General features: G+C 41.6%; 2 protein-coding genes across 4 annotated transcripts in view; one reads left to right on the top strand and one right to left on the bottom strand.

Annotated features, from left to right (window-relative positions):
* Positions 1–2,687: 2,687 nt before the first annotated feature.
* LOC308626901 (uncharacterized protein) lies at positions 2,688–6,962 on the bottom strand. Of its 3 annotated transcripts, none has more exons than XM_081252457.1 (2): positions 5,532–6,962; positions 2,688–4,537 (listed from the first exon to the last, which is right to left on the bottom strand). In XM_081252457.1, exon 1 carries the CDS (start codon positions 6,915–6,917, stop codon positions 6,132–6,134), a length of 786 nt encoding a protein of 261 aa, XP_081108583.1. In that variant the 5' UTR covers positions 6,918–6,962; the 3' UTR covers positions 2,688–4,537; positions 5,532–6,131. The 3 variants fall into 3 exon arrangements, with proteins under 3 accessions (XP_081108583.1, XP_081108585.1, XP_081108584.1); XM_081252459.1 differs by having other exon boundaries at positions 6,034–6,962; XM_081252458.1 differs by having other exon boundaries at positions 4,046–4,071; positions 4,331–6,962.
* Positions 6,963–7,122: 160 nt separating this feature from the next.
* B4GALT6 (beta-1,4-galactosyltransferase 6) overlaps positions 7,123–27,434 on the top strand; it is a 64,145-nt gene continuing 43,833 nt past the window's right edge. Inside the window, exons 1-2 of the mRNA XM_081252456.1 lie at positions 7,123–7,694; positions 25,241–25,357. Of these exons, the coding sequence (XP_081108582.1) occupies positions 7,580–7,694; positions 25,241–25,357 (232 nt within the window). The 5' untranslated portion in view covers positions 7,123–7,579. The remainder of the gene's footprint in view (positions 7,695–25,240; positions 25,358–27,434) is intronic.

Here is a 27,434-nt window from a genome sequence, read left to right as displayed (position 1 = left end):
TTGAGTGGCTCTTTATTAATCTCTCCTATTAGATCTAATGTGTTTTCCAGTTAATGCTCTTTATGGTAATCATAAACTTATAAATAACAATAATTTTTTATCACTTTCTTTCCACTATTTTTACCCTTTAATTTTATTTTCCAAGTGCATTGCTAATTCCTTCCAATCCATATCTTTTTCATGATTCTAATGAGTATGATTCTCCATTAATCATACTGATGCCACTTGCTTGAGATAGCTCTTTACAAAATAGAACATATCCTCAACCCTATTTTATGAAGAGTTTCAACATCAGAAATTGTTTAATTGTATCAAATGCTTTTCCAGCCTCTATAGGAGATACTGTATGCCAATAAATTTATGAAAAATTGCTCAATCCCACTAGCCCTCAGGAAATTGCAAATTAAAACCAAAATGAGACACCATTATATTCTACCTGAAATGCTAATATTAATAAGGTTGACTATACTAATTGTTGGTGAGGTGAGCGCTTGAACTCTCAAATGCTGCTGATGAGGTTGTGAACTGGTATAACCATTTTGGGAAATTGTCTGCCATTATCTCTGAAGTCTGATCATGCACATATAAAACCAAGAATTTTGACTACTAGGTATATAACCAAAATGAAATGCATAAGTTTATAATATTTTTATTCATAATTGAGTCAACCTGAAAAGCCATGTCCTTTAACAAATAATAAGATAGGTAAATAAACTGTCCTATATTTATACATTTACCTACTTAAAAAAAGACACTTGTTTTTTTTTCTTTGACCTAATATGTTATGCTAATAATTTGCCTAATGTTACCAGGTTCTTGCATTTCTGGGGCATTCCTTACTGGTCATGGTGGATTGGTATTATTCATACTATTCAGGCTGAAAATGTTTTGGTTTCTTTCCTTCTTTTAGTTAGCTCTGAGGTATCTAAAGTTCTTATGTTTTCACGTCTTGTTACAATAACTTACATCAAGCTTGTGACTATGAACTTGTGGATTTTAGCAAGTCAGGACCTTAGTATTCCAAAATTCTCTTTCCAGACACAGAAACACTGAAATCCTTTGTCAAATTTACCTGAAACCTATTTCTCACTTCCACATTTACCCATTTAAGCTCTGAAAGCAGTATTTTTCCCAGAGTGATTTAGTCACAGACTGAGAAAATCCTATGAGACTTATGTTAAATATGAAAATAGATAGAAAATGGCCTACCAATGTCCTTCACTAAAAGCTATTCTATATCATAATTCCATTTCTTAAAATGCTTTTGTCTGCCACAGCTATAGGATTCTTAATCTGATAGAAGAACACTGTCATAGGATACTCCTTTCACCTACATATTTTATCCTCTACTTTTATGAGTCATTCACCTATGAAGATGGCTCTTTTGATAAAATGCTCTGGATGAGATAAGGTGAACTAACTTGTACTCATTGTTACACTAAACCCAAAAGAATATACATAATAGTGTAAAAGTTAAGACTGTGTTAATTAATTCATTCAATAATTATTTACTGCCCTGCTTTTGTACTAAGTTCTGGGAAACTATTATATATCATCAAAATAGAATCGTGTTCAGTAAATGACTTCTTAAAAAATCCAGTGGGGCTTCCCTGGTGGCACAGTGGTTGAGAGTCCGCCTGCCGATGCAGGGGACACGGGTTCGTGCCCCGGTCCGGGAAGATCCCACAGGCCGCGGAGCGGCTGGGCCCGTGAGCCATGGCCACTGAGCCTGTGCGTCTGGAGCCTGTGCTCTGCAACGGGAGAGGCCACAACAGTGAGAGGCCCGCATACAGCAAAAAAAAAAAAAAAAAAAAAAAAAATCCAGTGACTGAGGGTGGGCTATTTTGACTTTAACAAGCAGATTCTTTTAACTGCATCAAGTAACAGGAGTTTTTTCCCCTTCTTTTTATTATGGATATGTGTATTAATAAGAAAGATCTCTCTCAGAGTTACCTAGGACTGCTATTTAGAATTCAAGGCTGCTCTAGGAATGTGGATATTTGTTTTGTCTGTTCAGTAGCCAAGTTTATGGGCCTTCTCTCTAGGGTTGAATGGTCCAGCTGGTGTGCACAATACCCGAGGTGCCTGTGTATCTGGGTTACATATGTGCAGAGACTTTGATTTCCCTCAGCTTTCAGGCAGGCTGGATACAAAGGAAGCCTCAAGCAAGTCAAGAGGCAGCCTCTATGTTTACCCTGGAGGGAGCCTGAATAGCATCCTCTCCATGTAAGGCACAGGGCACTGCCTGGTATGTGAGTCAACTACTCTTTCAATCGCCTATCTCTCCTTTTTATTGTCTTTTCCTCTACCTTCCAACCTCATAGTTTTCCGAACAGATTCTCATTCCATCGCCATTGGGCAGGCTTCTTTTTCCAGGGGGAAAGTCAGTGGCTAGTGCCCGGCAGCTCAGATCCCCTTGAAGGGGAAACTAGCAATCTGTTGAATGGACCTAGCATTAAGCTGAGAAAAAGAATGGATGAAGCAAACACAATCTATTCATTTTCTCATTTTGACTTAACAACTGATGACAAGCAAGAATTAGACAGTTGGGTCCTAACTTTATGTACCATGTAGTACAATTTATTTGGTTCCTGATACAGATGTCTGACACAAAATTGGTAGAGAAAGTTTGAAAAATGGATTGCATATATTTATTTCTGGAAATATTTAAAATATACACTAAATCAAATATTTGCCCTGATAGGCAAAGGAATTCGTGTGAAAATGAGAGCTGGTGTTGTTTGTGGAAAGGGCACTGAATGAAGCTGATAACATCTTGGCTCTCTCCTCAGCTCTGTTACTGATCACCATGTGACCTGAGGCCAGATATTGTACCTCACTGCGCTTTCGTTTCCTCATGCCCAAATGATATAATAATACTTGCCATATCTCCCCCAAAGGGATGTTATGAAATGATAGGAAAGTGGTCTGAATACTTGAAAATGCTACAGGGCAGTCTTATGATGTGGAAGAATGATCTTGGATTCAGGATGAAAGGATTAAGGCAATTTAAGATGAGTATGAAATTTGGGTCAACTGCTGAACTGAGGATTGTTGGCACGACGGTGGTTTTTTCAAATTTAACTATAATAGAGTATTATTAAGTTCTGGATTATTTCATATATGTAAGATTATTAAAATCTAGCTTTAAGGTGATTATGTTTGATCTCAAATGTAAGAAATTTAAGATTTCTTTAATATAACTTAAATAAGAGATAGGGACTAATATTTTTTTCTCAGCAGAACTCTATATTTATAATGGAAATCAGTGGGAAAATGGGCTTTATTTAAGGGAAGTTTCTGTACCACAACAATATTTTGGAATACATATTCCATTTTATGAATCATGCCAATGTCTAACTCTTATACAATCTACGTTCCAATTATGTAAGTAAAAAAATTCAACTGTCTAAGCACAATCTATCAACCTAACAATTTTCTTTAACTGAATCTCAGATGCTGAGACCATGTATTTAAAAATATAAAATTACTATATTTAATCAGTGACTATAATATGGAGGTCGGAGCCCTAAGCAATCATAAAACTGAGATCTACGTGCTCTTTCATTCTCTTTTTTCCCCAATTCACAAGGAAAAAAAACTTACTGATTTTTATTTTACCAAGGTGACGAGAAAGTCCAAAACACTTAATGGATATTGTTTATCCTAGCCCAGACCAAGTAAAATGTCATCCATCTCATTAAACAAGTACATTTCTCTTTTTTGTGGTAATTACAATCTCAGTAATGTATTTCTTTTTTAAAAATATTATTTATCTATTTAAAAAAATTTTTGCTGCATTGGGTCTTTGTTGCTGCACGCGGGCTTTCTCTAGTTGCGGCGAGTGGGGGCTACTCTTCATTGCCGTGTGCGGGCTTCTCATTGCAGTGACTTCTCTTGTTGCAGAGCACGCGATCTAGGCACGTGCGCTTCAATAGTTGTGGCGCATGGGCTTAGATGCTCCACGGCATGTGGGATCTTCCTGGAACAGGGCTCGAACATGTGTCCCCTGTATTGGCAGGTGGATTCTTAACCACTGTGCCACCAGGGAAGTTCCTCAGTAATATATTTCTGATTAATATAAATAGAAAACCATTAGTTGTAACTTACTCAGTTTGATACCCAAATAATTAAGAGCATGGGGTCTCTAGTGGACAGAAAATAATAAAAGGAATACTTGGTGGTACTAAATGTAGAACAAAGCAGGTAAATGAAATTTACTGTGTCTTGCTACTGTAAGTTATGTCTTATGATTTTATGTTTAAGGTCTCTTTGTTATAAAATGAAACTTAGTAGATTTTTGTAAGGTCACTCCTCTGCTGGGCCTTACCTGGCTCCTGAGGAAGTGTCAGGTAATAATCTGGGCTTGAAAAGGTTTGGCTCTGAGTATCTCATTGACCTTTGCTTTACAAATGAACTGAGACCCTGAGGCATCCTTCAGACCATTAGAGACTGAGACTTCATGGCTGAATCAGTAGGAAATTTGGTTTTTAAATAGGAAGACACCAGCATAACTTGTTAGTTGGCAGAGAGTAATCTAAAGGAGAGATTAAAAAAAATTAACATATATTCAAATAGTGCTTACTAGGTACCAGGCTCTCCCAAGCTTTTTGGAAGAATTAACTCATTCAGTTTATTCCTCACAACAACCCTAATAGGCACTATGGTTATCTTCTTTAGCTGATGAGGAAGTGGAGGCACAGGGAGCTTTAAGTAACTTAGGTCACTTGACCTGAGTAACTGGGATCCAACCGCAGGCTGCCTGGCTCTAGAGGCGTGGCTGCCTCTCTCTGTGGCTGGTGAGCAACAATGCTAAAGGGTGCACCGACTAAACTGGTTTTCTGGTACTTGCTTAACTCCAGGGGAGAACTAATCATTTTTAACAAGTACCATGTTAAGAGATACCAATGGCAGTCATCTATGCCAGCCAAGCACATCTGTACACAGACTTCAGATTTCTTAAAATAAGATTAATCATCAATTTCTAAGATATTAATACTTCCCACTTAGTTTCATAGTAAACTTTCTTTTCAAAAAGCCAATTTTTCCTTGGAAGAATTATCCATTGCCAAGCCAGCACAGTGGTATTAGCATTATAAACAACAGTTGAACTGGTGCAAATAAAGAGAGATAAAAGTCAGCAGGGTCAGAGGGGGAAGTACTACAACTTTGCTTCCTCACCACTCATGGATTTCTTTCTCTTGCATACGTATTTTTTTTACAAGTGAGTTTTATCTCTTATTTAATATGTTGCTCCATTTTGTATTTCAGATTTCCCTCAAACATCTAAAAATGTTACCAAACAGTGTCATTTCCTTTCACATTAAATATCAAATTAGCCAGAGAAGTTCAGTAACTTGTAAGTACTCCAAAAAGCAAAATATTAAGAAATGAAGTTGAACTGGTGATTCCATCCAGTCAACTGTCTAAAGGGAGGTAAGGAAACCTCTTAGGTGCCAGACATCATGTTTAGCATTTTACACAGTAACCCGGTTTAATCCCATAGACTTGAAAGCTGGTATCACACCCACCATTTGAAGGCTGAGAAGAGAGGCTTGCAGAGGGTAGTGGCTTGGCATGAGTTTCAGTTAATAAAAGCCCTTGGTGGAATTATAAACTCGGGTGTTACAGGCTCCACAAAGCATAGTACTATCTCAGAGACGATGGAAGGCATGGGTCTCTTGCTAAGAAGGTACCATATTTGCTGGCAGTCAAGTGGTGTTCAATACCACTGCATCTGGAAATACTGAGCAAATAATGGCAGTAGGGGGCATCCAGTCACTTTCTACCTGATTAGCTGCAAAAGAAACAACTACAAACACACGTTGGAAAATTGCGATATAGCTAAGAACCAGCTAGTAGGAAAAAGTAGCTTTTGAACAAAGGGTAGACCACGATCTAGGAGGTGCATTAAAGCAATTTGCCCATTGAAGCTGGTTGGTGCTGCAGCGCTCAAGGGCCTATTGGCTGCACAGAAGTCTTTTCCTCCCCGTCTGAACGGATACAGCTAAAGTAGGGCTACTCAGTGCTCACCTTCAAATGGGAAGGCAAGTCCTATTATGAGATATACATAGATCCGTATCACATCCTGACAGTATGTTTCTATAGGAAGTGCGGGATGGGAGGTTCCATTAATCCAGTACTGGAAAACACCTTGTTCCCGGAGCGTGTTTTTTGGGAGGAACGCACACCACACCACAGAAGCTTCCTCCTCGAGATAAAGACACAGCATCTTTCATTATCGATCCCCAGAGTGGAACGTATCCAAGGCTCAAGACGCGTCCCTCAGCCCCCGGCAGCACTGGGAGCGCCGGGGTCCCCGCGCGGGCGGGGACGACGGTGACGCAGGAGGCGGCCGGGGCGCCGGTCCCGGCGCTGGGAGGAGGGGGCAGGTTGTTCGGCGCGGTGCGGCGCAGGCCAATCAGGAGGCGCGGTGTTTCGGACGAGGGGAGGGGAAGGGTGGGCGGGAGCCTCCAGGTTTCCTCGGGGCCGGCGCAGCGCCGCCTGCAGTTCCGAGCTAGCGCGTGGGGCTGCCGGGGGTCTCGGGTCCCGCCCGCGTGCCCGGTGTTCCTCCGCGGGTAACCCGCCCTCGCAGGTCCGCCTCTTCTGCGACTCAGACGCGGCTCCGACGGCGTCTGGCCTCCCCCTCTTCGGGCTCCTCGGCTCCGCCCGCCGCGCGAGTCGCCCCGCGGCTCTTCGCTTGGTGTCCGCGGGCCGTGCGGGGGCGGCGCCGGCGGGGGCGCCTCACCCCGGGCCGGCGGCGGTAATGCTGCTGCGGTTGCCGCCCTTGCGGCCGGGCGGACAGCTGGCGGAGGCAGGAGCCGGAACCGGAGCGCCCTCGCCGCTGGCCGGGACGCCGCCCTCGCCTGCGCTCGGCTCCCGCGGCCGCCGCGGGACTCCGGGGCCCGGCGCGGCATGAGGAGGAGGCTGCGCGCTGGCGAGCGCCCAGCTCCTCTGCCCCTAGGGCCCCCGCGGGCCCCGGCGCGTTGCGCGCGCCGGCTGCGGCCCCGGCGCCCACGCTAGCCCCGCGCAGGCACGAGACGCCGCGGCCCCGAGGAGGAGGCGGTGCAGGCCTGCCAAGCGCGGGCTGCCCGGACCCTGAGCGCAGGGGCTTCGCGACCTGGACCCCGGCGGGCGCGGGCAGCCGGAGCCGCGGGGGAGCCCGGCGTACTGCAGTCGGCCGGCCCTCTCCGCAGGGGCACCGCGGCGGGCAGCCCGCACCTCTCCCCACTTAAAGCCCCTCCTCCCGCCGCTACCTGGCGTATCGAACGCGGGTCCTCGCCCTTTCACGGCCTCCTCGGGTCATTTGGTCCCCGGGGCCCCCCGCCGTGCGTCCCCTCCCCCCTTCCCGCGCGTCCTCCCACTCTTCCCCTCCCCCGGTTCCCCCGCCTCTCATTCATTCCGTCGGCTCCCTCTTCTCTCCTCCTTCCCGCTCTGGCCCCTCTATCCCAGATCCTCCCCGCGCGGACCCCGCTGCAGTCTCGGGGTTTTTAGCACATTCATGGAAGTTTAGGGCCTGGACGGTGCCCCCAAGTCCGCCTTGAGAGCGCAGCCCGAGCTGCCGGCCGGGAAGAGGAAGATGTCTGTGCTCAGGCGGATGATGCGGGTCTCCAATCGCTCCCTCCTCGCCTTCATCTTCTTCTTCTCCCTCTCCTCGTCTTGCCTCTACTTCATCTATGTGGCTCCGGGCATCGGTAAGCACCGAGACACACCCTCACTTCTCACGGTCACAGTGAAGGAAACGCAGCATGTTACTTACGGGATTTGGAAGCTGTATAAACAGGGGCCCGGCAGAAAGCATTTTATTTGAAATGCGATTTCAGACCTGTCACGTAAACTGCTTCGGGGCATGGCTTTGGCATGTGAGTTTTGTCAGTGCACGTTTAAACAACTTAAAGACTGCGTTAGATGGACAGAACAAAATAAGGTGTGATGGCCCGAGATGCCCTGGTCGCTTTCTTGAGTATTCGTGACAGCTTTATCCATTTAATATTAAGTTTTTAAGCTTAAACTTAGTAATCGTAATTTTATTCAAACACTCTCAGCTATATTAACTAGATGTAAAAACACGATGGAGAAACCCACAGTAGGGAATGTGAGTGAGTTCAAGACTGTACTGTTCTAGTGTTCTAGGTCGCTTTTTTAGAATGGGGTCAATGAACATTTGTGCCACACTTCAGGAATTTTTAGGCGATGAGTTGTCTAGTAAAAACAATGCTCCAATTGTTTAGTGTGCTTGGGTCTGCTTTTCAAGGGTAGGTAGCCTCTGCTACCTGTTAGGATGAATTCTGAGATAAAATGATTAAATTAACAATTATGCAAGATAGTTTACAGTTTTAACCTGTTTACCATTTTTTCTTTTGTTTTCTAGTCCAAAATACACTTTTGTATAATCTGCTTGAATTAGCCTCTTTAGTAAACATCCTGGTTTCTCAGCCCCTCTGGTTGAAAAGGTGCCAGTGTGGCATTCTCATGACCAAAAAATGTGAACTTCATGTGGATATTAAAACATTGTATTTCCAGAACTTTTCTGAGTTCTTCCGGGTTATTATGTATTTAATGTTAAATTAGTTAGTAACATTGTGCATCTCCTATCATTTCTTTTTAGACATTAGTAGTTTTTTGAACCAGTACCATTTCTCCCCTGAGTGAGCTAAAAATGTATGTATGGCCTCTTACACAGTGAAAACACCTGCAGAATTTTAAGATGGAATTATTATCAGGGCATTGTCTCACATGGTAGTAGATTATTTCAGTGGATTGCAGGAGGGAGGGAAGAAACAGACCTCACCAAACCTCATCAAGACTGTTGTGTTTCCTAAAAATTATTTTCTTGATTAAATTTTCAGGTTCAAGTAAGACGTATAAGCTCAGAATGATGCTTGAGAAGGCATAAATTGTCGAAACCTTGATATCCCGAAATAGAGGTTTGGGGTTAAAGTTTGAAAAAAATATGAATATTTTAACATATTATTTTCTTTTAATGCAGTTTTTTTCTTTAGGCTAAATTGGATACCTCTTGAAGCCTGTAGTAGAAATGACAGTGATAGCTCAGTGGATTTGAGAGTAGTTAGCCAAAATATTCAGCAAGCTTTTTCTTAAAATTCTCTGCCATTTTGGAAGTCTTATCAATTAACTTCTCATTCTACAACAATTTTTACTTTCTTATGTAGCTCTTTAAAGGTTGGACATCTTTGGGGGATGTTATTTTATCAGATATTTTAACTTTGAGAGATTCTGGAGAAGTTTTTTTTGCACTTAGATAACAATTTTCTTACTTTCTTGGTATTTTGAGTAATATATTAAAATTACTTTACTCCAAAAGCTAACCAAAGGAAATCAGAATTCCAGCTTTCACTTGATAGCCATTTTTTGTTATTGCATTAATATATTATCTATAGATTCTTAAAATTCAATTGATGTGAGATAGTAATATATCTTTCTTATTTCTATACTTAATGTTTGCCATAGAACAATCACTGACATGGCATAAAAATTTTGGCAGTTGTCTTCTAGGCAATTAGGTTGACATGATTTAAACTACTCTGTTCTTTTGGGTCTTCTAATTTATAACTTAAAAAAATTGATTGAAGCCAGTAAGAAGAATGAAAACCAAAACTTGTGAAGTGTTAACAGTTTGTTAAACTGAATCTGTTTCTCAAACTAGCATTATTTAGCAGCAAAAAACCCTCCTTACTTTTAATTATTGAGAAGCAGTTTTCCAAAACTAAAATTTTTGCTTGAAAGGTTGAATTTTGTCATTGGTAACACATACTGTCAGTTTTTCTTGAAGCGTCAGGCTCATTTTGCTCTTTTTGGGGGAAATGTAGGTCAAATACAGAAGTCTAAATGACCATAGTTTTTCAGTTGTACCTTTAAGTAAAAATGATGTTCCGTGAAAAAAATGTGGCTCGTTCAGCTCACAATACAATGATCTATTGCACAATTTGATTTTCAAGACAACCACAGTACTTTGGTATGCTACAGAAATGCCTTATGCATACTTCTCATTTCATCACAGATTTCTTTTTTTAATTAATTTTTATTGGAGTATAGTTGATTTACAATGTTGTTTTACTTCTCAGTTATACATATACATTTATCCACTCTTTTTTAGATTCTTTTCCCATATAGGTCCTTACAGAGTATTGAGTAGAGTTCCCTGTGCTGTACAGTAGGCTCTTATTATCTGTTTTATATATAGTAGTGTGTATGTGTCCATCCCAGTCTCCCAGTTTATCCCTCCCCCTGCTTCCCGCTTGGTAACCATAAGTTTTGTTTTCTACCTCTGCATCACAGATTTCTTATTAATGAGACATACCCCAAACTAATTAGGTTCTTATAACTAGTTTACATTAGATATACGTAGAATCTTTTTGAAATAATTCATATTTTAGCCTGAATTACATCTTGGGGCAGAATTTTCTTATGAGTAAAATACATGTTATGTAAGAGAGCATTTTTTAATTGATCTTAAATAAATGTTTCAAATTTCTTCTGTTAAAAAATCCATATTGATCCTATCCACATCAACCTGTTTAGTAGACATCAATTGTATTTTCCTATGTTTTTTGCCCAGAGACCTATTTTTGTCGTGTGTCTTCCCCCACGCAGTCAGTCCTATCATTTTAGTTACTCTTGTTAGTCTCCTTCCTCAGTGTTTTCCTCTCCCTCTCTTCCTTCTGAGAAGATAGTACCACACAGTTGTAGATAGCAGAATATGTTTAGTTTCCAATGTTTTCTCATGTGGCTCAACAACTTTTTGACTCTTTGGAATTTAATCTGCAATGAATTCCAGCAAACTCAAAGCTCATTATTTTAAGAATAATTTGAAACACTTTCCTTGAAATTTCTAATTCATGCAAGAAACACAGGAACTTTCTTTATATTAGGAACTTTAGTACTAAGGGAAATTGGTCTGCAGACCACCCTCCACCCTGGAAATCCATGGACACATTGCTCTAGCCCACCCAATAGAGGCTGGTGCCCTGAATTTTTTCTCATTCTCTTTCTACTTTTGTGCATGATTGCAAAAAGGTGAGTGCAGTCTTCCCCTAAGGTCTTGCCTTGGCTGAATTGAAAATGGAGTTCCATTTAGTGTGAAACTGTTTTCAATATAACAACATAGTCATTTACCTGCTATTGTATCAAAGGAGTAGGTGAACTGACTTATAGATTCATTCAGCAAACATGAATAGAGCACCTCAGATAGGCTAGACATTGTTTGAGGAAAAAAGATGACCAAGACAGAGTTCCTTCCCTCATACAATGGGATGAGCGCTGTGAAAGGGCTGCATCAGGTCCTCAGAAAGCATGCCGTGGGGAGCGAGGTCTGGTTAAGGACTTCCAGAGGAGGTGATGGATAGGATTTATCTGGACTGAGCCAAGGGACTCTAGTCAGAGGGAACAGCATGAGCAAAGGTAGGTACCAGAAAATAGGAGTATTTCCATCTGGCTACCATCTAGGACGTGGGTTGGTAGATGGGCCAGATTGGGAAGAGTCTCGAGTCTCCCCTGCCCGGCCTCGTGTTCTGGCACTTGGGGGTCCCTGAACTTCCTGGCTGAGAGAAACTGGCCTTGGTTCACACAGCTTTATTAAAGCTGTCTGTGGTTAAGAAAGAAGTTGATGAGCCTTTAATCAGCGGGGCAGTATTGTGGGGGAGATTGCACAGCTCCCCTGGGAGTGGGAGATTTCACTGTACATTTGACTCACCGACCGTCCTGACCTTTGCTAGACTTGCTTTCAGGCTGTTTTCTTCTTTGCGTAGAGGTGGAGTCTGGTTGGGCCACTTTGGTGTGAATTCCTGTGGGCCCGTTGAGGAATCACCTGACCCTGTGCTTTGCTTTTTTGGGTCTCAAGGAGGTTGGTGCCCTGCTGGGTCAGGTGGAGCTGGGGATGGGTGGGCAGGGCGTGGGGGTGTGTTGTGGGAGCGGGTGGCTTAGTAGGTCCTTGCTCAAAGTCCCCCCAACGTTCTGGCTGTGTTTCTCTCAGTTTGCTCAGAGAGTAGCTTGTTAGTTGCCTGCAGCTTTCTTATGGCAGCCCTTTAGCCTCCTGGCTGGGTGAGTCTGGTTGTGCTCTTCTGAGCTGTTACAGTTTGCTTTGTGTTTCAAAGGTCCTTCTGGTTTCTTTCCTCACCAAGTTCTCTGGTCACCGTGGCTCTTTTGGGGGGTTCTTTTGGTTTGGGCCACTGTGTCAGGTATTTCTTTTTTCTGGGCCTCTCTTACTGGTCAGGCTTCCCATGCTAATATTTTTGTCTTGTGAGTAGCAGGAAACATCAGAAGTTCTGAAAAGGGGGATGCTGGAATCCTTTGTTTTAGAGCAGTTCTTCTGCATGGAGTGTGGGTTACAGTGGGCAGAGCCAGTGGCTGGGAGACCAGGTGGGAAGTTTTACAGTAGCTCAGGTGATAGAAGATTCAAACCTGATCAAGGTTGTAGTTGGATCAGGGCAGAGTGGAGAGGATGTGAATAGTGGGGTTGAAGGAAAGGGAGAAGCTTGAAGACGATGCTTGTATTCTGGCTTAGACAACCAGGCTGTGGGTCGTAGGGACTATAGAAAGGCAAGTGCCTTGAGGGGGCGATTTTGCTTTTAGAGATATAGAGTTGGGACATTTATAGGATAGCCCGGAAGAACTTGTCAGTAGGGAGGCAGATGGACATAAGGGCTTAGAGCCCAGGAGAAATGTCTAACTGGAGAGAGATTTGGGTGCCTTTGGCATATAGGTGAATGCTACATATCTATTTTTCCCCTGACACACCTGAGTTAATAAAACTAACTTGTGCAAGCAGAAGTGACTCACTAAGTTAGTTACTCTTAAATGTGGAATGATAGGGGTTAAATTGGAATATGAAGGAAGCGCAAGTGCAGTTTGAAGGGTTTCCCATGAGGCTCTTTTACCTTTTTCACTCCCCAACCCTAAATGGGAAGCAGTGTGATTGACACTGTGGAAAGTTTAGATGGCTGCCCAAGGACAGCTGGTGGAGGCTGAAGACAAGGTAGCCACAGATGAAATCCATCAGCCTAGGGCAAGTGGAGAAATAGGAATAAGAAAATGAAGGAAGAGAGAGAGATCATGAAAGTGAAGAGAGACCTTCGCAAAAATAAGTAAATAAATAAAAATGATGATCAGCAAAACAAGCGTTGCAGTGGGACATATAGTTCAGTGGGGTAAAGTCTGGAAGGAGAATCATGGATTTGGTAAGTAGGAGCTCTGTGACAGCCACTACAGGAGCTGTTTTTGTGGTGTCGTAGGGTACCAGCCAGATTGCCTAGCCTTGGATTGGATTGCCTTGGGTTGGATTGTAAATCAGAGGTCAGATGAAAGTGGATCAAAGGAGCCTTATAAGATGGGAAGACCTGAGCTTATGTGGACGCTTAGGGAGTGAGGACACGGTTTGAAGATTTGAGGAAGGGAGCAAATTACAATGTATGATCTAGGAAGACTTAATTCATTTACTTATTCATACATGTTTGTCTGTGGTTCTGCACTGAGCAGGATCCACATGGTCCCTGCCTTCATAGAGCTCATAGCCAGTGGGAAATTCGCACAGTGGCAGAGCAGCTATTCTGGAAAAGAGTGTGGAGTGCAGTTTGCTATGGGGCACCGGATGGGTGGATGGGGGCACTAGACTAGGCGTCAGGGAGAAGAGGGAGGTTAAGCTGAGGCCAGAAGCTTAAGTTAGGTGGTTAAAGGGTGGGCCTGGGGAAAAGTACTTCAGGTAGGAATGGGATATTTGAAGGCTAAGAGATGAGAGAGAAATGGAAAGTTTAAAAAAAAAGAAAAAGGGTAGGGGGCTAAAGCATAGAAATCAGAGAGGAGTGCAGGCCGAAGCCAGAGAGAGAAATACGGGTCCAGCCATAGAGAACCTTGTAAGCTGGGTTTGAGAACTTGGACTTCAGCCTGAGGACAGTGTCAGACCACTGAGCTTAAATTTTAAGTAGGAGAGTGACATGATAAGGTTTGCATTTTAGAAGTACTTAGGCTGTACTGGTGTGGATGGATTAAAGTCAGCAATTCTGGAATCAGGGAGACCAGGTAGAGGGAGTGGGATCAAGTATATGGGTAGATTAATTTTGGAGATGGGAGAGGAGATAAAGACATTCATGATAGCAAAAATTAGATGCATATGGAGAGGGAGGTTGAGGACATGCATATCTAATAAGGTGGGTGACTGAGCTCTTAGAGTGAGCGGCTCTGTTTACGTGAACAAATGTTAGTATAAACTGTTTCCTAGACTAGGTTAAGAGATTTGGTTTCTACCTTGGCACATACTAGAGGCTTAGTGAAGAATTGTTGAGTGACTGTTTCCAATTAAATCGCTGCTTTTGGTATGGCAGCTCCAGTTCGTTCTCTTCCCTGCCCACTCATCAATACCATTCTAGTGTTGGATGTTAGACACCTTGGAAGAATATGGAGGGGCTGGCAGAGGATGAGGAACAGTGGAGAAAATGCCAGGATTGGTCAGTGTATTAGTTATCTATTACTTTGTAACAAATTACCTCCAAATTTAGGGTCTTAAACCAACAAACATGTATTATCTCATAGTTTCTGTGGCCAGGAATCTGGACACGGTTTGACTGGATGCCTCTGGTTCAAGGTCTCTTATTCGGCTACAGAGTGTAGCTCAGGGCTGTGGTTGGAGGCTCCACTGGGGGAGGATCCGCTTCCAAGTTCACCCACATGCATCTGGGCAGGATTCTGTTCCCTGAGGGTTGTTGGACTGAGGACTTTGCTTCTTCGCAGGTTATTGGCTGGAGGCCTCACTCAGTTCCTTGCCCTGGCACCTCTCCATTGGGCAGCTCCCAACCCCATTGCTTTCGCCATATTTTCTTTGTCAGAAAAGAGTCTCTAGGTCCAGTGCACACTCAAGGGGCAGGGGAGCCTTCTCAGAGACTGCTTACCGCCGTCAGGTTGCCATTCTTTTTTTGTGTGTGTGTGGTATGCGGGCCTCTCACTGTCGTGGCCTCTCCCATTGCGGAGCACAGGCTCCGGACGCGCAGGCTCAGCGGCCATGGCTCACGGGCCCAGCCACTCCGCGGCATGTGGGATCTTCCCGGACTGAGGCACGAACCCGTGTCCCCTGCATCGGCAGGCGGACTCTCAACCACTGCGCCACCAGGGAAGCCTGCCATTCTTTTATTTTTATTCTTTTATTCTCTGGTTGCCATTCTTGAGCGTATATGTTAACTCAGCTATATTGTTTCAGCATGAGTGAATCTAAATCTATGACCTTGTGGGAAATTAGGTATTTTTGAAGGGGATATTGATTCATTGAAATCTGACAATGCTAAATACCATTCTCCATGTTACTATTTTATAAGTAAATTTGATGTCTGTTAAACAACATGGCAGAATGAGGTAGTGACACATTTATTCTGCAGCAGTGTTTATTATTATTACTTTTAAACGTTTATTAAAGGTAAAAATAGCCCTGTCTGTGGATACCTTAAAGAGAGAACCGCCTAATCTAGGTTTGTCGTCTCTGTATTGGTAGGTATTCCAAATACTATTTGGAATTTTGTTTTGGCAACAGAATGCATTTTCCTCTCGGGGCAGTGTTACATGTACAGAGGGTGAGTAATTTCCTTACCCATCTTGTGACCAGCCTGTTTATCACAGGATGTACTGCGAAGCTTCTCAGGACACAAACGCTTGTGCGCATGGCATTAGGCTCTGGTGGTTGCAGCTGTGGCTAAGCCTCTCCCCACTGGAGCCCCTCTGTCTGAGGGCCCCGGGCCATGGGAACTTTGGACACAGAGGCCTTGGCTCTGGAGCCAGAGCTGTGTGCAGAGAAGCCCCAGGGGCAAGATCCCAGAGGTCTGCTATTGGAGCTCCGCACCCCCTGCCCCGTGCTAGGAGAATGGCCTTGTTGTAAAGGAAGAGAAGGAAAGGCCCCTAAAGATCACCACTTGCCCAGAGTCTCATGCATTGTTGTTGGAAGAACTGAAGTGGATGTTTTTTGGAAAAGCTGAACCATGCCCCTTGGGATTTCTGTGCCTGAGTTGCCCTGGAACATTGAAGATTTGGGGGACATATGACCTCTGTCTTCTTCAGCTTTAAGGAATACCCCACGGAGAAGAGAGGAAACACTTCTGGATAGTGTGAGAGCAGGGAGCATAATTACGGGGCAGGTTTTCCGCTCTTTGTAAAGAAGCCAAACCAGACCATTCTAACTGAGCTGTAAACAATGAAATAAGCGGCCTGCCAAGCGTTCCTTTCATTACCTGTTCTCCAGCCGAAAGTAGATGACCACAGGTTAAGGCTGGGGAAGGTGCTTTGCTTGGGGGCCTGGACAGGCTTCTCAGCCCCTTGCCCTCGTTTCCTCGGTGCTGTGTTCATCTCTGCAGCCCTCTCGCTCTTCCACCTGTGCCCACTTCTACCCACCTGCCTTTGTGACTCCTTTTCCCTTTCAAGCCTGCCCCTTATGTTTGTCTTACCCTCAGTGAAAATGTGGAGGTGGTGAGAAGGGGGTGCGTTGTGGAGAGATTTTTCTAGAACTTGGATTTCCTAGGTCCTATTTGGGAGTTCTGGCGAATGGAGGGCCCCTCCGGCTTTGTGTGTTTACAGTTTTCTCCTTCCGGTCCATTTTCCTGGCCACCTTAGACCATGCTAGCTCTTGCCACCACTGCTTGGACTGCACTTTTTTTTACCAGTTTAATCAGAGCAGCCTGCCCCCAGCTCTTTCTCCCTTGTCTTCTCTTTTTTCTCCTTTTCTGTCTGAATCTCTTTCTTTTTCTTTTTTTGATTCCCAGAGGCTCCAGTGATTGAATATTTATAAAGTCTTTTCTTTCCACTTCTGCCTTTTGTCAAGATAATAACAAAGAGAATAATATACGAGTAATATTGTGATTTGAGTTGAAGATTGGGTCCACCGAAGGTTAAAAGGTTTTCTGAGGATACCCACAATGCCATGGAAAATTGTTTACTCTAGTTATTACTAGGTATTTTTACTCATGTCTTGGGCCCACTGGAGAGTTTCAGGTAGCACCCCAATTTTATTTCTCTCTAGCATGTATATCCTATACTGGGCCGACTTAATTTGTTCTGTTTCATGGGCATACTTGTTTTCCATCATAGCAGAACTTGACAGAGTTCAGATTAAACCACAGCAAAAACCCTCCTCAGTTAAAAATAGGAAAGATAGCTTAAAGGATGTTTGTCAGTTTTATTTTTGGCTATGTGGCACGGCAAAATGTTTAGGAAAACATAACTTAGTGATTTTAAATCTCAAATTTGTAATTAACTTTTTTTCTCCAGAGGCGTAATAAGTATGACTTCCTGTTCGTATCTTTGTTTTCATGATTAATTTACTCGAGTTAGTAAAAGTCTTTGGCTCTACAAGGTCTTTGTGTTGTATGTTCGTTAGGGATGAAACATAGATTCTTCATTGTCTGAATGAATTGTTCGTAAATTAGAAAGCTGTATTAAAGAGGATGTATTTGGTATAAGTTAAACTAATTATAAAAGGAAGCTTCTACTTTTTTGCTTGTTAACAAATGTTAATGATGTTTAGAGAATGGTTTTTCAATTTTCAAACATGAAGGTGCTTAAGCCTTACCTAAGGCAACCCAGGTCTTATCACCAGAGATTCTGATTGCGATCCTGGTTGATTTTTAATTAATACTTCAGGTAATTCTGGACCCTGGGAACTTACTTCTTTTCTTTCTTTTCTTTTCTTTCTTTCTTTTCTTTTTTTTTTTTTTTTTTTGCGGTACACGGGCCTCTCACTGCTGTGGCCTCTCCCGTTGCGGAGCACAGGCTCCGGACGCGCAGGCTCAGCGGCCATGGCTCACGGGCCTAGCCGCTCTGTGGCATGTGGGATCTTCCTGGACCGCGGCACGAACCTGCGTCCCCTGGATCGGCAGGCGGGCCCTCAACCACTGAGCCACCAGGGAAGCCCTCTTTCTTTATTTTTAAATATTTGGAGCTTGCTAGTGTTAATAATTCTTTACTGAAATCATGTTATATAAATTGCCTTCTTGGTAATTAAGTTAATCGCTCAGATATTATGACTTCTAATTATAGTGCAATTTCCAGTTTGGCTTGGAGGAAGAGAACTTGGACTTTATTTTCATTTGAATCAAGAGACCAATGGTAGGGACTTCCCTGGCAGTCCGGTGGGTAAGACTCTGCCCTCCCAACGCAGGGGGCCTGGGTTCAATCCCTGGTCGGGGAGCTAGATCCTGAATGCCACAACTAAGAAGTCTGCATGCAGTGACTAAAAGATCCCGCGTGCTGCAGCTAAGACCCGGCGCAGGCAAGAAATAAAATAAGTAAATAAAAATAAATCTTTAAAAAGAGACCAATGGGAGAGAATGAGAAGATGCCTTGTTTTTTGATTTGAAAATATGCTCTAGCTTTGGAAATCTTTGAAATTCATTTCCCATGCTGTGTCTCCTTTCTCCTGCCTGTTATAGTTACTTTTATGATTAAGTAAGTTGAAATTATGAAAGGTATTTTAATTGTGAAAACACAGGGAAATTGGGGATGGTTGTAAAACATAGTTCAAATAGGTCTCCCTTTTATTTTTTCTCAAGATAGCATTCTTAAGTGGGTAGAGGTTCATTTCGCATGCACTTTAAATGTATTCTGAAATCATTCATTTTCAGCAGATTTATAATGTTTCCTGGATGTGTTTATTTATGGTTTCATCTTTTAGTCTGTAATTTCATTAGGTAAATTTCCTTACTGATTAGATTAAAAATGTAACTGTCTGCATTTTTCCTTCCCTGATTCCCTCATTTCCTCCTGATTCGACTTTTCTCTAATGTGGTTTATAGCTCAGCTCTTCAGGCTCCTGTCATGCTTTAAAGAGGCTATGTGTTTAAGTGAATAACAGTGAATTAACAAATGACAGTGCTGAGAGCTATCATGTGTTAGATCATGTGTTCAGAGTCTAGTTTTTGAATTTTCAGCTGACTTTAAACTAGGCTGAACTGATGATCTGGTTGTTGTAGCAGTAATTCCGATGTTTTAGGCAGTTTATTCTTTTTCAGGATTTTGGTTTTTACAGAGGAACCCCCATGGCTTCTTAGTTTCTGGTACTGCTTGGCAGTTAGTTGGTAGTTATTCAACAAATATTTATTGAATAAACACGTCTCTATCCTGAACGTCTTTAATAAGACGTTGGAAAAGTCAAATTTTATTCAAAAATATTTAACTTTGATCAGTATTCAAACACAAGTAATACCCTCAAATAACTTAAAAAACTTAAAACTGTTGAACTGCAGAGTGGAAGTGGTAAAAGTACCTGTTGGAAAGAATTTTTTGTTAATTTTTGGTGTCTACATCAGCAAAGCTTGAGCTGTTGGCTAAGATCTGAAATAGATCCGTACTGTATGTGATCATTGTGTTCCTGATTGCTTGATAAAATGGGATTCTGACCACACAATTCTTTCATTCTATTTATTAGTCAGCCTGTTGACTTACTGGAAAGATAGGGAGGAGGATATTATAGGCTAGTAATTATTTGCTCTGCAGATTTTCTTGAGCCCATACTTGACTTTGAATTATTATCACCATGGTAAGATACTCTGTTTAAATAGTGCTTTGACATAAAGGGAATCATTTGTTTTACAGCCTGGCACACCCTAGAAGTCTGTTATTTTTTGTTTTTAACTCAAGCAATACTTCGGTCCTAGGCAAAGTATGAACTGTATTTCACATGTCGTGTGGCCTCATCCTGGGGTTTACAGCATTATTATTAGAGATAATATATTTAGCTTTTACAAACTTGCATGAGTAATGTCTGGAAACTTGTTGCACAAGGGGCTAGATGTGGAAAGAAGAAAACTTACAAGCATGTGAAATAGATTGTTGTGAGTTCTTAGAAATTCAGAGACTGCCTGATTCAGATCTCTATGGTTACTGTCAAGGGATGTCTATATGCAGTGTTTTGCCTTTTTCCATATTGTTTATTTCCTTACATGTTCTGTAGATGATATGGGAAACCGTTTTATCTCCTGTGACTTTGAAGCGCCCCTTCTGACTTCCTCCTCACGTTAGTTGAAATCTGTTTATCCCTCCTATTGTCACTTCCCTCATAACTTTTTACATTGAAGATTTTTCTTTTTCTTAGCCCCTCTCTCTCCTCTAGGAGGAGATTTCTGCCATTGCTTCTTCCAAATAGCTGCCCCTCAGGGTCATTCAGACCAGTGCTTGAATCTTGATTTTTAAAAATTCCAGCTGTGTAACTTCTGAGTTTGTTTTCTGATCTCATAATGGGGAAAGTTGTACCTGTATCCTGGGGCGGTGTATTCGTTTCCTAGGGCTGCCATACACATTACCACACTCTGAGTGGCTTAAAGCAGAAATTTATCACCTCACAGTTCAGTTGGCCAGAAATTTGAAATCAAGGAGTTGGCAGGGCTGTGCGCCCTCTGGAGGCTCTAAGGGAGAATCCTTCCTTGTCTCCAGCTTTGGGTGCCTGTTGGCATTCCTTGGCTTCCTAGGCTGGTGGCCAGATCACTCCAATCTCTGCCTCCATCCTCACATTGCTTTCTCGTGTGTGTGTGTGTGTGTGTGTGTGTGTGTGTGTGTAAAAACCTCCCTCTGCCTTTCTCTTGTATGTGCACTTGCCGTTGGATTTAGGGCCAACCCAGATAATCCAGGGTGATCTCCTCATCTCGAGATCCTTAACTTAATTACCTCTGCAAAGACTCCTTTTCCAAATAGGATAACATTGACAGGTTCTGGGAATTAGGATGTGCACACGTCTTTGGGGGGCCTCCATTCAACCTGCTACATAAGAATTAAGTGAAATGTAATTATATGTGTGTTTAAGTATATTTATATATGACATTTAGCTCACTGCCTGACAAATGTAGTTACTCAGTCAATGTTAACTCATTTCCCTTCCCTTTAGAAATCTGTGCTCTCCAACATTCTGCCCCCCTGGGATGCTTTCGGCAGTTATGCTCAATTCAGAGTGTTTCTGCTCCGCTTTGCCCCCGCTGGTGTCCTGTGGTGACCATCAGGAAGTCTGCTTCTCGTCTTGCATCTTTCCTTGCTTGGCCATGCCTGTGTGTCTCCATGTCTGTGGTGTGCTCTCTCTCCCGACCCCAGTCTTTCTAACCTTCCACATCTGGCACTGTCTCACCTTCATTAATGTTACTTCTCATCTTCACAATGAGCTCTAGTCCCCTCTTCTCCTTTCTGTTTTTTCACCCCATTCGTCCATTTGGACCTTTACAACTTATTTTCCATTGCTGCCAACACTATTCAAGTTGGATCGCCTATCCCTGTGTATCCTTTGCAGCTGTGCACCTCACAGCCTCTGCTTATACTGTCCTATTGATGGAAATGTGCTTCTCCCTCCTTCCTCTTACTTCTCTTAGTGCCTTCGCTTTAAATTTCATCTTTCCTCCTTCCACTCAGGCCACAGTCATGCTCAGGTCTCTCCTTTTACAAGAAAACTTCCCTTGACCTTGCTCTCACTTACCTGTTCTAAAACTGGACTGCTTCCACTTCATCCACTCAACTCCTTACTAGTTTCCTTTTGTTTCCATTATTTGGGTGAAACTGCTCTCTTGAAGGTTGACCATGATCTAATAGCTTTTGTCAAGGCTAACTGGGCTGGTGGTAAAGAGCTGGGTTGCTGGAGCTGACTGCAGGGGGTGAATTCTAGCTCCACTACTTGCCAATAACTGTGTGACCTTGAGCAAGTCCCTTAACTCCATGCTTCAATTTCCTTATCTGTAAAATGGGAATATTAGTACCTACCTTACAGGGTTGCTTGTAAGGGTTACATAGATTAGTTTATGTAAAGAACTTCTAAGGATGCCCAGTAGAGTATGCACTAGGTATTAGTTTTTTTTATTTTCTAAGCTATTGTGTTTTAGTCTTTCTTGTTAGCCTCTGTGGTGACATTTGACATGGTTGATCGTTCCCTTTTCTTTTGTCCAGTGACTTCTCCACCATGTTCAAGCTCAGATTAATTCATCTCGGGGTCTTTTATCTTTGTGTCTCCTATTTGTGGTCTGAACTTCACCTTCTTATCTCCTTTCTAGATAATTTTTCCTGTGGTAATTCACCACCATGGTTCCTACTTTTACTTTTGTATGTCTCCCCAGATTGTATTTGTACCTTGTCTTTTTTAGCTCCAGCACTGCGTTTATAGCTGCGTGTGAGAATGCCTAACCAACACAGTCTCCCTCACAATCAGCTCTGTAGTTGACTTCTGGTTTTGTTAAAGGACCTGGATGTCGGGATCAGAGGGATGTTGTATTTGAGTCCTTCAGTACTCAGGAAGCCTTTCCAGATCACTGCAGGCTGCACAGTCTCCTTGGCTTGAATACATAGCGTGCTTTCAATGAGCAAAGCTGCGTGTGGAAAGAGGTAGAGAGACACAGCTTTATGGCAAATGTACTCCTTAGTTTTATTAAGTTGAGAATGAGGCATGTTCATAAATCTTTCCTCAAAACCCAGGGTAGGATGCCTATAAGCTGTTGTAAACTGTTGATTTTTGAAGTTTTTTTTCTTTAAGTTGTAGTTTTTCCCCCCTGGACAACAGACGAGGTAAAGAGGTTAAATTTATGTCTCACAATGCAGAGGCAAATAGCAAATGAACTAAATTAGAGAACATGGCATCATTTTAGTTAACCAGCAGTAGTTTTTAGTGTGTTTCTGAGTTGTCTTGAGACCAGAGGGCAAGGATGGGAAAGATTTCCCTATTTGTTTTCTGAAATGTAGTCTCTTGTAAGTTGGAATAGAAATTTTAGACAAGGATTTCCTGGCTTGCCAATAAGATATTATATTTCATAGTAATGATAATTAGCAGACAAGTATAGTTATTTGAGTGTGGGTTACTGTACTTTTATGATGTTTGGTAATCAGACAGTCTGGACCATTCAGTGCTGGTTTCTTGTGCCTTGAAACACTGACACATGGCCTTCCTCCTGTTAACAATGCCTCTGTTTAAACACAGCTTCATTCCTTAATGGGTTTTGATCTTTAGGGATTAAACCCCTGAGGACTCTTAACCTAAGGAATGTAACTCAATTAACTGTGAATGATTTAAAATAAACTAAAGATTTCCATTTGGAGAGCTTGGTGTCTCACTTTCCTTTATTTTTTCTCCATCCATCTAATGAATAGTAAATGCAGTCTTTTGGTAAATGATTCACCTTTGTCACAGGTGCCATCAGTAATACATTTTCTTAACAGTTTTGTTACCTGATATTCTGAAAGTTTTTAGGAGAATTTGACTTTGATTATCCTTTTCTATACTGGATATTTTCCTTGTTTCTTAAATTTGACTTGGTTTCAAGATTCAAACCATTTTCTTTATAAGAGTAGGTGTGTTAATTAAAAGTAAAAGCTGTATAGTTTTTTAAAGTTCTGTTTCCAGGACAGACAGTGAGGCACATGTGTTCTCACCTAGTATATCCTTGCTTAGGCCAGTACTGTTTCTTCCAAGTCTGGGAATCAGTACTGGTCTTGGCTTAACAACCCTTGGCTCAGTCCTACTTCTCCATGACAGGTCTTTTTTTTTTTTTTTTTTTTCAGTTTGGTGCATAACACATATTTAGGATATTTACACCACTGATAACAGATTTCGTATATAACTTTAGGATTAAATGATCTGAGAGATTGTAAATCAATTGGCATTCATAATCTATTTCATTTTTTTTTCCTGCATCGTTTCAGTTGAACTTGAGATCTTGGTTGAGGTAGAGTTGCTAATGTTACTTTGGCTTTTCTTGAACATTTTCCCACATTTTTGGTTGGCTGTTCTCTTTGTTTTCATTCTTCACTGTCTCGTTTGTCTTTTAAAGTCCATGAGAAAGCAAAAATGTAATAAAAACTTGTGGGGCTTGTAACCCTGGTATAATAAATTCAAGCCTAAACAAGTTAAATCTAATTATAGGACTGCATTCTAGAGAGGATGTGGACAGTTTCCTAAAAATGATTGAGGTAAAGCTTATATGAAACCTGGATTTCTGTTTCTCTCTCTTTTATGGGTGAGAGAAAGAGTGTTAATACGCCCTGCTTCTCTACTCTCATTATCTATTTTCTGTTCATTTGTACTTTGAGCAAGTTCAAATTTCAAAAAAATGGGAAAGGAGGTAGCAAACGTTTTGCTCATTTCTCTGTACCATGTCGAAGAAGCAGAACTGGGCCCAGAAAATGAGTCGGCATTTTTGATTTTTTCATTCGGCATTCATTTTTTGAGAGTGTCATTACTGTGTTGGGAGACAGCTTATCTTAAAATTGAAAGAGCCATTAACCGAGCCTTGCAGTTTCTTGGTTTTGCCATGAAAATGAGCTTCCTCCTCTTGTCTGAATGGAGTTTATGATTTTTAGCTTCATGCTTGGAGAAGTTAGAGTAGAAGGGGCTTTAGAGAAACCTAGTGCAGTACTGCCAGTTTTGGGTGAGGAAACTGAGATCCAGTGAGCTGCCCATGGTAGCAGAATCAGGACCAAAAAAGAAAAGGTCTTTTGACTTGACTTTGGTGCCTGTCTGAGGAGGCTTGCCATCTCAAAAGTCAGGGATTTTTGTGATCTTTGTCAAATTACCAGTTTCTCCCAAAGGAGGAGATTAGAAATTATTTTTGAAGCACTTACTCTGGAGAATTAGATTAACAGCTTGAAAATGCCACATTGATTTTGATTTTATCTGCCTTTATAGTCCTGGTAGGTAGATTTGTGATTGAAAGGGAGTGTAAAAGTTCAAGTATTTAAGAGAAATTACAAAAAGTGATACTGATTCTAGATCATTCTACACTATGCCCCACCAATGCCTTGAGAATTTGCAAGATCCATACCCATACTAGATATGTTGATTTATGATATATTTATGATTCAAGAAGGAATCCTCACCTTTGTGGAGTCTTTGGTTTGAGGGAATTAATATAGAATTAGAGAAAGTGAATTTTAGGAGTATATGGTTGAATACTTATAAAAAATGCCTCTTTGAAATTTCTAAGTATATTTTATAGTAGAAAATCATCTATGGATAAAGGAATTACGATATATCAGTTTGTTCATTTAGTCTCATTCTATTTGATGGATGGATGTTACTACTTTAATTTTTTCATTTTATTGTTTTTTAAAAAGAGTTTGTTTTTGTAAGTTTTTGATAATGGGAAATAGTCATTTTATATTTCTGTTTTCCCTTTGGCTGTACTAATTGAGTCAGTTTGGGTCTATTGGGCAGTTCCTCAATTCTGATTATTATTTTTAAAAATTTTAAAAAAGCTTATTGAGTCATGACATTCTCTCTTTTTTTTTTCTTTTATAGCCAACACATATCTCTTTATGGTACAAGCTCGAGGAATAATGTTGAGAGAGAATGTAAAAACAATAGGACATATGATCAGGCTGTACACAAATAAAAACACTACACTCAATGGTACAGGTAAGACTGCTTCCTGTTTAATTTTGCTTTGCTTCCACTTCTTACCCTTAGAGTCATAAATCAGTAAACCAAATCTCTTCAGCTCTGGTTCTGCCTCCAAGTAACTTCCTGTTAAAGATGAAGGTCTCCTACTAAGTGCACTGGGAGGGTCTTTCACTGCTTGAGTTGGGACTGTCATGTATTCTAGGGTATATAAGGGTATGATCACCAAGGTGATGAGGGTTTTGTATAAAGATACTTAAGTTAATTCTTGCAAACATAACTTAAACAAAATATGAAAAACAGCTTGTACTTTTTCAATTTGCCTACTGTGTTGAAAAGAAATTAACCACAAAGAGAGTAATTTATTCATCTTAGCCATACTGCCATCTTCTTTATGCCCATTCTACTTCCTAAGATGGTTTCCCAGCTATGTCTAGAAAATACTTGTTTTTAGTTATAGAAGAGTCTTAATAATTGTATGGCCTTTGTAGGGGCTAATGGGAGAAATCATATAAAATTGGAAATCAGTAGCTGCTCTTGTCTTTTTAAAATATAATCTGGAAGAAGAATCTCCATCAGAATCACATGAGGTTAAAACCTATGTAATAGGCCAAACTAGCGATTTAATGATGTAAATAGATTCAGCTGCTGTGGGAGGATGCTTGTGCTCCTCTCTGGCAGTGTTTCCACATTGTCTTCCTAAAGTAGAATTGGGTGTTATTTTAAAGGGTTCAGTGGCTGATTATCAGTTGTTGCGTCCACTGTATTCTCATTTTAAACAGTTAAAGTGAAAGACTTATGTCAACAGTTCTTCATTGTGCCACTGTAAATCGCACACACATATCCCCACACCCTAATAGGAAGTCCCTATCTCCCAACCATAGGTATATTTTCTTAAAACGGGTGTTAAGATGGGTAATACTTTTAGACACTTCTAAAAATTCAAGACTGTGACATATTGATTCTTAATTTAATGTCACACATGCTTCTGCAAAATCTGTCCTAGTCATTTGCCTAATTTGTATTATGATGCCGCCAATCAAACACTCTTAATTTTCTTCTTCCTTTTAAGTTTAAAGACATTTCCTTTAGAAAGACTGTCTCATCTGAGCTGATATTTTAATAATATGGTAAAAGTCTCATGAACTGGTCTTCTGCATTAATTGGTCTTCTGAACAGTAGGTCAATCTTAGGAGAAGTTTAAACATTTTAAAAGCTTCGCTAAGACTTGTCCTGGTTGAATAAGTTGATGTGAAGGTATTCACTAAAAGTTCAGTCAGCTGAAGTATTAAGCATCTTTAAGTTACTGTATTTGTATAAGTGAGTGCTAATAAAATCTGTGCCTAATCAGGTTCTTTTCCTGGAGTATGAATAAGTTATATGCGTGAATGTTGCGTTTTTGATTAGGAGAACTGGTTACTTGGGCAAGACAACCCCGCCCTCAACCCCACTGCAGCATCCCACAGCTGAAAAAAAGGAAATCCTCTCTTCCCCTCACCAAGTCATAGTTTCAGTGAAGAAACATCCTTTGATGGAAGTTTGCTTTTTATGAACATTTGGAAATTTTTCACATGGTGGTTCCTTTACTGATGGTGCAACTCTTCTCAGGAGACCGTCAGTTATTGCATCAGTTAGGAATTAGGTTTGGTTGTAAGAGAAACCTGCCTGCAGTGGTTTAAACCCATGAGGCTTCTTGTACAAAGGAAGTCTGGATGGAGGACTGTTTCTGTTGTGGAGAAAGTCTTTACACACTTTCCCACTTCTGCTCTGTCATATAGCTTCCCAGGCTAAGATGGCTGTGGGTCTCCAGTCTCTATGTTTGCCCTTGGGTCATTAGAAGGAGCGATGGAAGGGAGGGAAGAAGAAGAAATAGAGTGCCCCCTTTGTAAGGACCCTTCCCGGAAGTCCCACGTAGTAGTTCCGCTTACGTCTCACTAGCCAGAACTTAGTTGTAAGGGCACCTGGGAATGATAGTCTTTGAGCTGGGCTCCCTGCTGCCCTGAATGAAATTGGGGTTCTGTTACCAAGGAAGAAAGGGAAAATGGAGTTTGAATAGGCAACTGTGAGGTTCTGCCGTGTTCATTTATCTTGAGTA

This window comes from Mesoplodon bidens, assembly GCF_964165515.1.
Source record: "Mesoplodon bidens genome assembly, chromosome: 13".
Taxonomy (NCBI): domain Eukaryota; kingdom Metazoa; phylum Chordata; class Mammalia; order Artiodactyla; family Ziphiidae; genus Mesoplodon; species Mesoplodon bidens.
The sequence above is the reverse complement of the archived record's forward strand: the minus strand, read 5'-3'. Positions and strand labels throughout refer to the sequence as shown.